Source organism: Chanodichthys erythropterus, chromosome 22, assembly GCF_024489055.1.
Source record: "Chanodichthys erythropterus isolate Z2021 chromosome 22, ASM2448905v1, whole genome shotgun sequence".
Taxonomy (NCBI): domain Eukaryota; kingdom Metazoa; phylum Chordata; class Actinopteri; order Cypriniformes; family Xenocyprididae; genus Chanodichthys; species Chanodichthys erythropterus.
The window spans coordinates 13,600,080-13,614,628 of NC_090242.1; the positions used below are offsets into that span (position 1 = coordinate 13,600,080).

General features: G+C 44.4%; 1 protein-coding gene across 1 annotated transcript; it reads right to left on the minus strand.

The window, feature by feature from the left end:
- Window positions 1-9,499: 9,499 nt before the first annotated feature.
- Window positions 9,500-13,932, minus strand: LOC137012237 (protein SDA1 homolog). Its single transcript, XM_067375371.1, has 6 exons — window positions 13,917-13,932; window positions 10,986-11,097; window positions 10,814-10,881; window positions 10,665-10,741; window positions 9,759-9,920; window positions 9,500-9,625 (listed from the first exon to the last, which is right to left on the minus strand). The coding sequence occupies exons 1-6, from the start codon at window positions 13,930-13,932 to the stop codon at window positions 9,581-9,583; spliced, it is 480 nt and encodes a 159-aa protein (XP_067231472.1). The 3' UTR covers window positions 9,500-9,580.
- Between the last annotated feature and the right edge of the window lie 617 nt (window positions 13,933-14,549).

Here is a 14,549-nt window from a genome sequence, read left to right on the forward strand (position 1 = left end):
CACTATTTTGAAAAAAATATACTTTGGACACAGGCTCATTTGTTTGTTAGATACGATCGCTGCTCAGATTGCATCCTTTCTTGAAGAACTATGACAGAGAGCAGATCATTCAGAAGAAATGTGAAATGTTTTTTTTTTTTTTGTTTGTTTTGCAATGGACATTTATATTTTACCTAAGTGCCACAGATAGGCCAATTTCACACTTCCGGGTTTTTGGCTTCCGGAACAATCCACGCAGTGTAAAAGCTTTTCCGGTTACAGTGATAGATAGCCTCGATCAGAACCAGTTCGGGAATCAAAGTCGTTTTACGAATTAAATGTCATGAAAATGTTTAAACGTTCTTGGTGAATTATTGGTGAGACTACAGAGCTCTCATTAAGAGCTAAATTCGGTGTCTGTTTGGCGCGGCTGTGCATTATCGCGCTCCATGTGCTGTACAGACGGTGCCTGCGTCTCAACGTGCACACTATCCATCCTAAATAGTAGTCTATGTGTAATATTCAGTGCTATTTAGGGTGGATAGTATGCACATTGGGATGTATAGAGTGCTTTTAGCGATGTGCTGGGGAAATGATCAGCTGGAAGCTCCCTTATCACGCAAGATCCTCTGATTCATGAAACAGGACCACTCGCACCCTGATATTTCTGGATATAAACCTTACAGTCTGATATAAACACTTCAGTCTCTCACTCATTTTCCTGTCGTCATCATCTTAAAGTGTGTATTATGCACAGTATTATTGTGCTGTTGCAACATTAATGCAAAGACTGATAGTTGTACAATGTGGTGTTGGAAATTAATTAGGTCTTAGTTTAATCATTTTAATCGATCAGGATTAGTTATAACATTGAATGTGGGATGATGCCATATGAGATTGCATGCTATATATATATTTAAAACATATTAAACTCACGACAATATTATCGCGATCTCTATTATAAGGGTATGAAGTCCCATTTGATGTTCCATGTTGTTATTTGCACACCCAACACAAATTACTGGTGTTGGAGCATCTTTATCTTAAAAAAACACCGTAAATTGACAGTAAACCTTTATAACTTTCTGATGTTAAAACTTATCTTTATTAATAATTTAGATAGTATCTAGATAGATAGCTCCTTTGCTTGCTAACGTGGTCACGTCGAGCTAGGCGGGCGTGGTTTCAGCAACCAATCACATCAGCTCAAACCACCTCCCCGCCTCTTTGCCCATTTTCAGTTATCCGGGAGTGACGTGGGGTGACGCGCAGCTAATATGGCCGCGTCCTCATTTTCGCTTCAAAACTGCTGTTCAGAACTCTATGGGTAACGTTACGGACGCTACGTCCATATTTTTTTACAGTCTATGGTAAAAACCCTCTGTTTTAAAATAATAATAACGAATTATAATAGAGATATGAAGTTTGGATAATTTTTCATGGCACACCTGACTGGGCTAGGCAGAGTCATGCCCATTTAAAGTGAGAGGGCACGTGCCCCCTCAGATTTCTGAGCCAAGTGGATTTTAAATGCAGCTTCCAAAAGACAACAAAAATTGCTGATTAATATTTTCTGTATTAAATACAATTTGAATACAATCACACGAGTGTGGTTAGATCGTTCAGTGAGTCATATCATCAGCTGCTAAATTCAGATCTGCGTTCGCTGGCTTGTGCTGAGCCAGAGACAGACGCGTTTGTAAAGCTCTGCATTATAACGTCTCGGTTACGTATGTAACCCTCGTTCCCTGAAGGAGGGAACGGAGACGTACGTCAGTAGTGACCGACGAATTGGGATATCGCTAGAGAGCCCCTATCAGCTTCGAGAGAACTAAAACAAGCCAATGGAATTGGCGTGCGATATTTGCATAATGCGCACCTCCCCTAACAGGTGGATATAAAAAGGGGGGCAGATGCAATCGCACTCTGTTTTTCGCTGAGGAGACAACCGGTGTCCGCACTGCAGCGAGGGTACAGAAACTGTGGCGACGGGACGTACGTCTCCGTTCCCTCCTTCAGGGAACGAGGGTTACATACGTAACCGAGACGTTCCCTTTCAGTCGGTCACGTTCGACGTACGTCAGTAGTGACCGACGAATTGGGATCCCAACTAAAACGCCACAGTTACGAAACCCCTTCCAGTGCCCAGTGCAGGCTCTAGCCGCCCGTCGCACCAAGGGGACGGAGAAGGGGGCGAGCTTACGCCGGGAAGTCTACTGCTGTTCCGATATACCCACTAAGTAAACTAGACTACACTGGGGAAGCGAACCCGTAAGGAACGCTGCGGAACCACTACCTACCCAGAGGGGAAGGAATTTACATGGAAAACATATGGACTGGCCCGCAGGGCAGAACGCATATGAGTCCCTGGGATGGCTCCACCTGAGTAGGGGGAGACTCATCTGACAGGAGAAAGCAGAAGCTCTGCTAAGGGAAAGACACGGGCTCACCGTAGGGAGTAACCGTGGACAATACACATATGGAATCACTCACGTAGAGGGATTGCAACATATGGAACCCAACCAACAGACAACATCGAAGATGGATGTTGGTCTGGCATCAGACACTCCGCAATGCCCGAGCCGAAGGTGGAGGTGGAGGAACTCGACAGGGTTCACCGAACGGGGAACACGACTGGAGTCAACAGATGCACATATCCTGCCCAGGGGGCGGGAGTGGCATTGCAAGCCGACACGAGCACAGGTTCAACGTGTCTACCGGCTGGTGGAAGCGAGTACACGGGAAGAACCAGCTTACACGTAAGCTAAAAACCCTAGCAAACGTGTTGGGTGTCGCCCAGCCCACAGCTCTACAATCTGTCAGCGAGGCGCCATGAGCCAGCGCCCAGGAAGAGGCCACTCAGGTGGAGTGGGTTCTCAACCCGAACGGGCAAGGCACGCCCTGGGAACATAAGCCAGGGCGATGGCATCCACTAACCAGTGGGCCATCCTCTGCTTGGAGACAGCCTTTCCCTTCTGCTGGTCTCCGTAACAGACAAAGAGCTGATCTGAGGTCCTAAGCTTCAAGTTCTATCCACGTAAACACGCAGGGCGTGAACTGGAAAGAGCGAAGCTAGGGCTGGGTCTGCCTCCTCCGAAGGCAGCGCTTGCAGGTTCACTACCTGATCTCTGAAGGGAGTGGTAGGAACCTTGGGCACATATCCAGGCCGGGGTCTCAGGAAGACGTGAGAATCCCCAGGCCCAAATTCCAGGCACGATTCGTCGACCGAAAATGCGTGCAGGTCCCCTACCCTCTTAACATGAGGCCAATACAACCAGGAGGACGGTCTAAGAGACAGTACTTTTAACTCGATTAATTGCAAAGGCTCAAGGGATGACGCCGAAGTTAGCTAAGAACTAAGGTGAGATCCCTAGAGGGTAAGGAGGGTGGGCAAGGAGGAATCAGTCCCCTCGCCCCCCTCAGGAACCTGATGGTCAGACCGTGTTTCCCCAGGGCTTGCCATCAACTGCATGGAGATGTGCAGCGAAGCGGCAACATACACCTTGAGGGTGGAGGGAGACAGCCTTCGCTCCAAGCCCTCTTGCAGGAAGGAAAGCACAGATCTGACCGAGCAAGATCGGGGGTCCTCTCGTCTTGCGAGAGGAGCACCATTCAACGAAAAGGTTCGACTTCAACGCATAGAGGCTCCTCGTGAAGGAGCTTTAGCGGAAGTGATGGTGTCTACGACCGCCTGCGGGAGATCACCCAGAACCTCCGCATCCCGTCCAGGGACCACACGTGGAGGTTCCACAGGTCGGGACGCGGGTGCCATAGGAAGCCCCATCTCTGAGTCAGGAGGTCCTTCCTCAGAGGAATCGGCCAAGGAGGGGCTGTCGTGAGGAGCATTAGGTCCGAAACCCGGGTCCGAGTGACCAATATGGAGCCACTAACAAGACCTGCTCCTCATCCTCCCTGACCTAGCACAGGAGCTGTGCGAGAAGGCTCACTGGGGGAAAACGCATATTGCGTAGGCCCCGGGGCCAGCTGAGTGCCAGGGTATCCGTGCCGAGCGACTCGCCGGTCAGGGAAAACCACTGGCCGAGGGCAGTTCCTGGGGAGGCAACAGGACTACCTGGGCCTCGCCGAAGTAGTGCCAGATCAGCTGGACCGCCTGGGGATGGAGCCGCCACTTGCCCGCAAGTGGAGGCTGCCGTAAGAGCTCGTAGGCTGCACGGTTAAGCACACCTGGGACATGAGTGGCCTGAAGCGACCTCGGATGCTTCTGACTCCATAGCAAGAGATGGCAGGCGAGTTGCGATATGCGACGGGAGCGTAGACCAGCCTGATGGTTGATGTACGCAACGGCCGCCGTGCTTGTCCGAGCGGACCAGTACATGCTTGTCTGACAGCAGCTCCTTGAAGCGGCCCAGTGCAAGACATACTGCTAGCAACTCGAGGCAATTGATATGCCAATGCAGTCGAGGCCCCGTCCAAGACCCGAACCGCATGCCCGTTGTACATGGCCCCCCATCCGGTGGTAGAGGCATCTGTGTGGACCACAGCGTCCAAGGGGTACTCCCGCCCGCAGGAACAAAGGGTCCGACCACCGGATGAGGGTAGGGCGGCAGCTCCGTGTCACGAGGACACTGAGCGTGCTGTGCTGCCATGGCCATCTCGGGACCCAGTCGCGGAGCCGTTGTTGAAGCGGCCTCATATGGAGCAACCTGAGCGGCGAAACGCGGCTGCAGATGCCACATGCCCCAGGAGCCTCTGAAGTCTTTCAGTGGGGCCGCCATCCTGCGCTTGAGCGAACTCAGGCAGTTCAACACCGACTGGACGCGCTCCTCAGAGAGGCGCACAATCCAGGCGACCGAGTCTAGCTCGAGACTGAGAAAAGAGATCCTCTGCCCGGGGGCGAGTTTGCTCTTGTCCCAGCTGACCCAAAGACCCAACAGGCTGAGGTGAGCTAAACCATCTCCCTGTGTACGCACAACTGCTTCGCGAGCTGGCCAGGAACAACCAGTCGTCGAGGCAGTCGAGAATGCGAACGCCCTGTTCCTTGAGGGGAACAATGGCCACCTCCGCAACCGTGTAAGGCGTGGAGCGACAGGGCCAGCCCGAAGGGTAGGAGTTTGTACTGACATGCTCGACCCGAGCGCAGAATCGAGACATGAAAGTATGCATCCTTCAGGTCGAATGCTGCAAACCAAACCCCGGGACGGACGCACTCGAAAATGCGCTTCTGCATGAGCACCTTAAACGGCAGCCTGAAGGTACCGGTTCAAGACGCGCAGATCCAGGATTGGCCATAGCCCACCGCCCTTTAGGGTACAATGAAGTAGGGCTGAACCTGACTTCAAATCGGCTGGAGGGACCGGCTCGATTGTATCCCTCGCCAGGAGGACAGCAATCTCCACTCGGAGAACAGGTGCAATGTCCAACGACACCTAAGTGAAGTGGACACCCCTGGACGCCGGAGGACACCGGGCGAAATGAATCGCATAGCCGAGTCTGATAGTACGCATGAGCCAGCGGAACGGGCTGGGGGCACTAACCAGGCCTCCAGACACCGAGCCAGCAAAACCAAACGCACCACAGACGTACCGGGGGTGGGGCAGCAAACCAGAGTACGGGGACCCGACTCGGGCGGCGTGGTAGCGGCCCAGAGTGTGATCAGACTCTGCGAGGTAGCAGTGCGTATGGGAGACGGCACACGGGGCGCGGCCTGCACCAACACACTGACACCTGCTGGCGAGGTGAGAGGGGGCTGGGAGTAGCAACGCGGGGCGCTGCACATCGCCAGCCACACTCTTGGGACGTAGAGGATCGGAAAACAGTTCTTAGTGGGTACCGCTGGACTCCGGAGAGCCAGCGGCGGAACAGACCAATTCTCCACCCGGCCCTCCTCCGGGGAGAAAGAACCGTTTACGTCAGCTCCAGGTCGCCATATCTCCAGGACCGTCTCCCGCTAGTCAGGTGACTGCGGGTTGAGCGGGCTGGGTTCAAGGCCAGTTTGTGAGATGAGCGCATCGAGAAAGCACACTTTGACGACGGCACATCCCAGCAAGACTCGCCAGGGGTGTTTCTGGACCACCATGGTGGACATTGTCTGGCCAGGGGCCTGCGCTTTGATTTGCATCCTGCGTAGCTCAACCCCGACTCAGAACTACCCACATGCAATGAGTGCTTTGACCTACTGCAGACTTGCCAGGGGCCAAGACTCATGCAGGGCAGAGGTGGTGTGCCCGTAGCACTGCCACCCCCCCTAGGGGGTAGTGAGAGAAAAAACTTGTAGTGCAGATTATGGCCCTCTTGGTGTTCCATATTAACGCCAAAAAAGGCCACAAACTGCCAAGTTTTTTCATGCACATCCGGGCTAAGCCAGGGGGCGCGGCAAGGCGAGTACGCGTCGCACGACACCCCCAGGGGCCCGGGAAAGCATGGTTGCCAAGTCTGAATCCGATTCGGCATGAGCACGCCACAACCGTGGGACGCTCAGCCTCATCTTCATGTTCAGAGCCCAACAATACTCTCTCCAATGTAGCAGTCGACATCTGATCCTCTGCTGGAGCCCTGACTAAGATGTTAGGTCCTCCATATTTATTTTAAGGAGGACCAGCAACACATGCAGAAGCTACCAGCCATGTTGGACAGTGAACGTGGCCGCCCAACTGGACGACACACGGCACCCTGGGCACCGACGTGGCCATGTATCTAAACATGATCCACCCACGAACATAGTCACAACATGTTTGCGATGCACTAGAGGAGTGGGGGGCCCACGGAGAATGAGTCGGCGGGTATTGCCCCACTGTGATCCTCTGGTCACCCAGGCTTATTAACCAAAGTAGCACTTTTCTGATTCAGAAAAATAACTAGATCGGGGAATAAGTGAGGGGACTCCACCTCATTAAAGGCAGCCGAGTCTCGACCGTGCATCTAGAGCGCCAGACAGCGCGCAGGGTTGCCGTGGCAACGCGCGCTGTCAGCCGGCAATTCGACGGCACACGGCGCGCTGAGCGCTCAAGCCCTTACGAGAAAGGCGAGCAAACAACGCGCCGACGTGGACATATTTCCATAAGAAAATATGACCACCCACAAACACAGTCTCAGCACGCTAAGCAGACATGAGAGAAAGTGATCGTGGCCGTCAGAGAGGATAGGAAACGACCGCCTCCAGAAACGCACAGACAGAATGACATCTTGAAAAAGACGCAGTGTCTGTCTGTGAAGCTCTTTTAGAAGGGGAAACTTCAGCTCTTTTGTGTCGAGACACACAGGGAGCGTCACGACGTGTTTAGAAAAACACAGGAGGAACCAGACCAAATCGCAGACCAACCAGTGGAATTACAGCGGAACGCTGGGAAAACATTGGATGTTTCCACCCGGCTCACTCCAACTCGCGACCTCGCTGCAGGCGTCGTCACACCAACACAAACGCCGAAACTTCTTCAGAGGCTTGAAGTTCAAACAGCCGCAGGACACCAGGTAGGCTCCGAAGCGAAAGACAGAGTGCGATTGCATCTGCCCCCCTTTTTATATCCACCTGTTAGGGGAGGTGCGCATTATGCAAATATCGCACACCAATTCCATTGGCTTGTTTTAGTTCTCTCGAAGCTGATAGGGGCTCTCTAGCGATATCCCAATTCGTCGGTCACTACTGACGTACGTCGAACGTGACCGACTGAAAGGGAACCATAGACTGTATAACCAATCACACACTATGCTGTTGAGCTTATGAATGCAATGACCAATCATAGGTGTTCAGATGAGTCATCGCTAAAATGCCGGTGTTTTCTTCACTCGCTCGCTGACTGAACAAAGTGCATGTGTACGAATCGGTAAGATATTAATTTCACAGTAAACAGCTTCAGTGATTTTTTTATTTATTTTTTCATCAACTTTTAATTATTTTTAACAAATAACAAATAACATAATATATCCATTTAGAATAAAACGCAAGAACAACAACAGACATATAATCAATTTACATATTCCAATGAGAAAAAATGCTTTCAGTGATTTTAATCGGAGTTTTTGAGAGTGCTAGAACTAGACTGTCAGTGAAAATGTTCTTTGCTGATGTAACTTGCAATGCTTTTATTTACATTAACTTGCAATGTTAAATATATAAATATAAACTCAGTCGTATTAAAAATATGTTATGGCATGACATCCATATCTGTTAATTAAGTAAATAGACAGGTTTTTTATGCATATTACATTATTAGGTTAATTTGACCATCGCCCACTATAGATCATAATCTATAAAGGTGAGAATTATTTCATGATAATTCAGTTTGAAAAAATAAATAAATAAATAACTCGTGCCCTCTCAAAATTAATGAGTGCATGACGCCCCTGAAAGAGACAATCTGTTTATTAATTATATCTAAAATACAATGTTACGTCTATGACGTATTGTATGCTGTGTACGCTGTGTATGTATATCTCTCCTTTAACAGGTTTGGCCTATGGCTTGATGAGAGACTGTTGCTGTTTGTTGATTGGACCAAAGAGGAGACCTGGACTATAAATTCTTCTGGATCTCGCTGGAGGTTTTAGGGGACAACCCAAGAGTCCTAAGTTATTTCGAATTTCACCTTTTTGTTCCTTTCAACAAAAACTAACTTCAAGGGCAATAAAAGAACATCGTCTAATGCACAATAGCCTACTTATGACCTCAATCATATATGATTAAACTATTTTGATGTTCGCATTACATAACCAGCACTATGGTTTTTGCTAATGTAGCCTATTATGTTTGCTCGGTAGCTCAACTGGTTCAGCACTGCCCTAGAAGCGAGTCCCTTTATCATTTCAGCAAATGATACACCATCTTCACATCTGGTTTTGCTAACAGTAACAAATAGGTGTGTATTTTACAAATGCAACATATCATTAATATTTACGCATTCCTTAACTGCTATATGGTACAGTACAACCAACGTAATAAATCAGATGTCAGATTTGCGTTAATCTGTTTTGAATTAAATGTGAATTTGTTTTTAGCACCACTTACTGTACATTTTACTTTAAAAATATTGAAAAACATGCAAGAAGAAACAAAATATTTTGCAGAAATGTCGCCACAGGGATGCATTTCCAATGAGCCTGTTTTTCAAAATAATAATCCAATAACCTTGACAAGACACTTACTAGTTAGAGAAGACTGCAATGAAACGCTAAACAAAAGCAAGAAGATACAGTTCACCTGTGGAGTGAATTCCTAAACTATCCAGCACCTAACACCTCTGCCGATGATTTGGAGAAGGACTACACAGCTGTCACTAGGATATATGTGCTTAGCATGACACTGGATAAGAGGGATGCAAATATGAGGGATCATATATCGAAGCTGGGACAAACATAGTATATTCTTTTGAAATATCACTGGCTAAATATTTTTTTTTCCCCCATATACAGTGGTCACAAAAACTATTAAACTATTATGTGTGCAGTTTGTCCAGAGGTATACTGTAGGTCGAACACAAAAAGTAATGCAACAATTTTCAAATGTTTAAATGATTTATTAAAAGGCAACATGAAAATCCACACAGTCAAGAAGTCTGTATATTGTCTTCCTGTACACAGAACGGTCCGCACAGATCATAGCATGAAATGAACCATTCGATCAGCTCTGGTCCGTTACAGGTGGGAATTACTTGCGTTTTCTCTTCTTTAAGAGTGCATCTTTAAGGGCCATCTGAGGGGAAAATGAGTGAGGAAGATCAATATCAACAGGAAACATTACAAACTGAACTTGAATGGTAAATAAAATATATGGAGGCTTATTGCATCTAAAGGTATTAAAGACGTGAAAACAGCTGCAGGCTCACTTGTTTCTCTCTGAAGGAGCGTTTGCCCTTGGTCCTCACGTTCTGACTGTGTTTCATCATTAGGAAGTTCTTGTTTCGTTTTTTCTCCTTGTTACTGGTGCTGGCGTACGGGTTTAGCTTACTCCTCTTTTTAACGAACTCCTTCCTATCGGTCCGCCCAGCCTGAGAGAGAAAAATGTCAAGAAAATGTAACCTTTAACCTTGTTACTTTGCTTTGGGTAGATGACAAAATGTCAATGTGTTTTCTTTCCTTCAACATCGAGATTATATATATATATATATATATATATATATATATATATATATATATGATTTTTTTTTTTTTTCATCAAAATATCCACCGTTAGCAGCTATCTGACCTAAATTGGGTTCTAATTGGTTCATTGTATTCTAAACTTAAATGGCAATCAGTTTTTGAACCTATTAAGGTGTGCTGACCCAAAAATCTTTTACAAACCTGGGCCAAGTTTAAACCAGTAACAGGCATCACAGCTGGCAAAGGGGCATGTCTGACTTTGACATGTATATATTGCCATTATTATGTAATCAAAATTAAAATTATTATTGCTGGTCTTCAATGATAATGTCAAGTTACTTTAATGTATTTGCACCAAAAAATGATAAGGATTTATGCTGATATCGTCCAAAACCACACTTTGCCAGGGGTGTTTCCAAACTTTTGGAGAGCAGTGTGTATATAGTCCATATTCACCATGGCTGTTGCCAGTCGTGTTTCTTTGTAATTAATTGTAATGTAATTAAATGTAATTAATTTCTTTAAAAAAAACAAATAAATAAATTTTTTGGGGGGGAATACTTGATCTAGAATGTGCAACTCAGGGACTAAATCTCTTTTTGCAGTTAACTTATCATTTTTTACATAATTTAATATTTTAAGATTCTCACCCTGTCTTTTCTGTGTAGCATCTTTGGATTGAGATCTCTGAAGAGCTGGATAAGACCTCTGGCAGACATCACAACATCTGGAAGATAAACACTAGTCAAAGAGTCTATTCTCATATTCATTCAAAGTAAATAGCATCCGATGAACAGACCATGATAAATAACGATAAATAACATCGAGAGAGGACAGCGGGCTGCCACTTCTATTATGGCGTTGATTCTGAGATATGAGGATGAACGAGAGATATTCATGAGAAAAAGAGGGATAAAATAACAGTGTTTTCACATTTCACCGTATTTGACTGAGATTTACACAACACCTACGCAACGGTCATGACCTCCCCTGAATTTCGTTCTGTAACAAAGTTATTGGCGATGGTCATGATGACTGGCTCGTTTAAGCTCTCCAGCTGCTTCAGGAGCTTCTCTGCGAAATCTGAAGAACACAGATGATAATTACTGATCTACATGCTTTTATAGAAATAGATTCACAGTTCATGGAAGAGTTCTTGTGGGTCTGAACCTGCAACCAGATCATTAACCAATACACTACATCACTACATGTATGTTGTATTATATACAGCGTGAAAGGATGATCTGACCTTGTGACTCTGATTTTAAATTACATTAAATAAGTTTCACTGCCTTTAAAATGACATAATCTTCTATTAGCTTTACATAGAATTCGACTGAAAGTGATAACTGAAAAATTAATAAAAATAGTTTATTAAATATCTAAGTTTATGATTTGAATACTTAAAAACTTAAAATACAAGTTATAAGAGATGATTATTACCTTGACAAGTAACGTTCCAGTCTTCTCAAACGGGTCCCATTCAATATAGCACAGACAGCATGTGATTTCTAACACATTTTTTTTAACCAATTGCCAAGATATAACAAAATGAAGATATTACTTAGAAAACTGTTTCCTGGGGAGTAAATGGAAAATATTCCCAAATGAAGCACGGTATGCCTCATTAGAGGACTAGCTCTGCTGTTGCATCTTTCATACAGAATTTACATAGTTTACATATTGAATAGAGCCAAAGAGGCCTCACATGCAAATGTATCAAACATAACTAAAAGACAGTTGTTGTTTCGAATATGAAATTAGCATAAAATGCCAATTTTAAAGAGTGCAGAATATTACCTTATAATATTGAACTTATAAATAATTAAAGTTTCTTCTCACTTATTAGACCACATTAGAAATCTGGGGTTTTATTTAAAACTGAAAATTAACATATTACATTCATATGCTTCATTTAGGGAAAACATTATTAATATTATTAACAATTATTACTACTATAATGTGCTAAATCATCTAGGGAAAAAATAATGAATATTATTATCTATTATTACTACTACTTCTACAAACAATTTGGTAATTTAAAAAAATATATATTTAATTACATTTGAGAAACTTCAGCTCCAGCAAAGGAAGGGCAGTTTTCCAGCCTGATGGAGATACAGAACAGGCTGCACAAAACTAGATGCAATGAAACATAAATAGCTGAAGGATGTAAATATTGAAACATCTTGTGATGACAGAAGATAGAAAAGTCCTGAGATAATAACAGGTCCAAACATTGTGACCAAAGTCACAGTAATTATCAGAATGAGATAAAACGCTCTTCTCTTCATTTGGTTTTTCTCCTTTCTCTCTTTCCCTGCTTTTCCTGGTCCAGGTTTCTTCAGGGCCCAGAGAACAGTTAAACAGCAGAAGAGGTTTACAGAAAGAAAGAGTAAAAACTGCAGTAGCATACCACACATACAAACCTTAACATGTTTGACTGCAGTAAACACACAAAACAAACAGGATCCGAGAGCCGTAAACCACACAGCAGCAGAGCAGATCACTTTATATCTGAGAGGTTTGAACTTCAGAAAAGTTACAGGATGAACCACTGCCAGGTAACGTTCAACACACATCAGACACTGAAACAGAGGACGACCAGTGATGTGAAATCCTATTGTAAATGTTGAAAATGTTACGATCTCTGGAAATACCATCACAAATAACCCAATAAAATAATTAACGTAAATAATTATCTCACAAACAGAAAGATTTAAGTTTAGAAACTCTGATGCAATTCGTCTTCCTGTCACAATAAGCCACAGGACGTAGGCGTGTGTTGGAGGCCCAAACAAGACACTGAAGCAAATTGCACAACTCCTGAAAATGACCAACTCAAAGTTGACAAATGAGGTAACATTGAGATGTGGATTTAGATCAGGGATGGAGAAGTTCTCAAATCCAGCCATCTTCTCAATGTATCTCTATTCATTTCCAAAGAGAAACGGAAACAGGTAAGCTCTACAAAACATTGATAAACCGAAAACAATATCCAACTAGCCAAATAATGACTATCCCAGGCTCACTGGAAATATGTGCTTCTACTAGACCTACAGTTTTGCAAAAAAAATCGTTCATTTCACAGTTTCCAGTCAAAATGAATAGTAGTGGCAATAAAATGGCAACTTTTGTTCCTTTTCACAAAAAATAGCCCACTGTTAAAGGGTTAGTTCACCCAAAAATGAAAATTCTGTCATTTATTAACCTTACTTACCCTCATGTCGTTTCACACCCGTAAGACCTTCGTTCATCTTCAGAACACAAAATTAGGATATTTTAGTTGAAATCCGATAGCTCCGTGAGGCCTCCATAAGGAGTAATGACATTTCCTCTCTCAAGATCCATAAAGGTACTAAAAACATATTTAAATCGGTTCATGTGAGTACAGTGGTTCAATATTAATATTACAAAGCGACTAGAATATTTTTGGTGCACCAAAAAAAATTAAAAAAAATAACGACTTATAAAGTGATGGCTGATTTCAAAACACTGCTTCAGGAGCCTTATGAATCAGCATATCGAATCATGATGATTCAGATCGCGTGTCAAACTGCCAACGGCTGAAATCACGTGACTTTGGCGCTCCAGTCCGAACAACAGATTCGACACACTGCTTCAGGAAGTTTCGGAGCAAAATGAATCAGTGTTTTGAAATCGGCCATCACTATACAAGTGACAAGTCGTTATTTTTATTTATTTATAATATTCTCGTTGCTTTATAATATTAATATTGAACCACTGTAGCCTACTCACATGAACTGATTTAAATATGTTTTTAGTACATTAATGGATTTTGAGAGAGGAAATGTCATTGCTCCATATGAAGGCCTCACTGAGCCATCCGATTTCAACTAAAATATCTTAATTTGTGTTCCGAAGATTAACGAAGGTCTTACGGGTGTGGAACGGCATGGGTTAGTAATAAATGACAGAATTTTCATTTTTTGGGTGAAATACCCTTTAAGACCTCAACATGGTATGATTAAACTATAGTTTTGTTAACGTAGTAAGTTTGTTCGGTAGCTAAACTGGTTCAGCACTGCCCTAGTAACGTTAGCGAGTCATTTCAGCAAATGATACACCATTTTCACGTTTGGTTTTGCTAACAGTGTGACAAGTATATTTTCCAAACGCGAACGATCATTACCGAACTACTGTATGTAGGGTACAAGCCCAGCTAACAACAACAAAAAAAATTTCCCCAGAACGTCCGCCAGCGAATATTTTGCACATATTTTGATGCATTTCCAATGAGCCTGTTTTTCAAAAAATAATAATCCAATAACCTTGACAAGACACTTACTAGTTAGAGAAGACTGCAATGAAACGCTAAACAAAAGCAAGAAGATACAGTTCACCTGTGGAGTGAATTCCTAAACTATCCAGCACCTAACACCTCTGCCGATGATTTGGAGAAGGACTACACAGCTGTCACTAGGATATATGTGCTTAGCATGACACTGGATAAGAGGGATGCAAATATGAGGGATCATACATCAAAGCTGGGCTTGACTTACAATGTTTCTCTT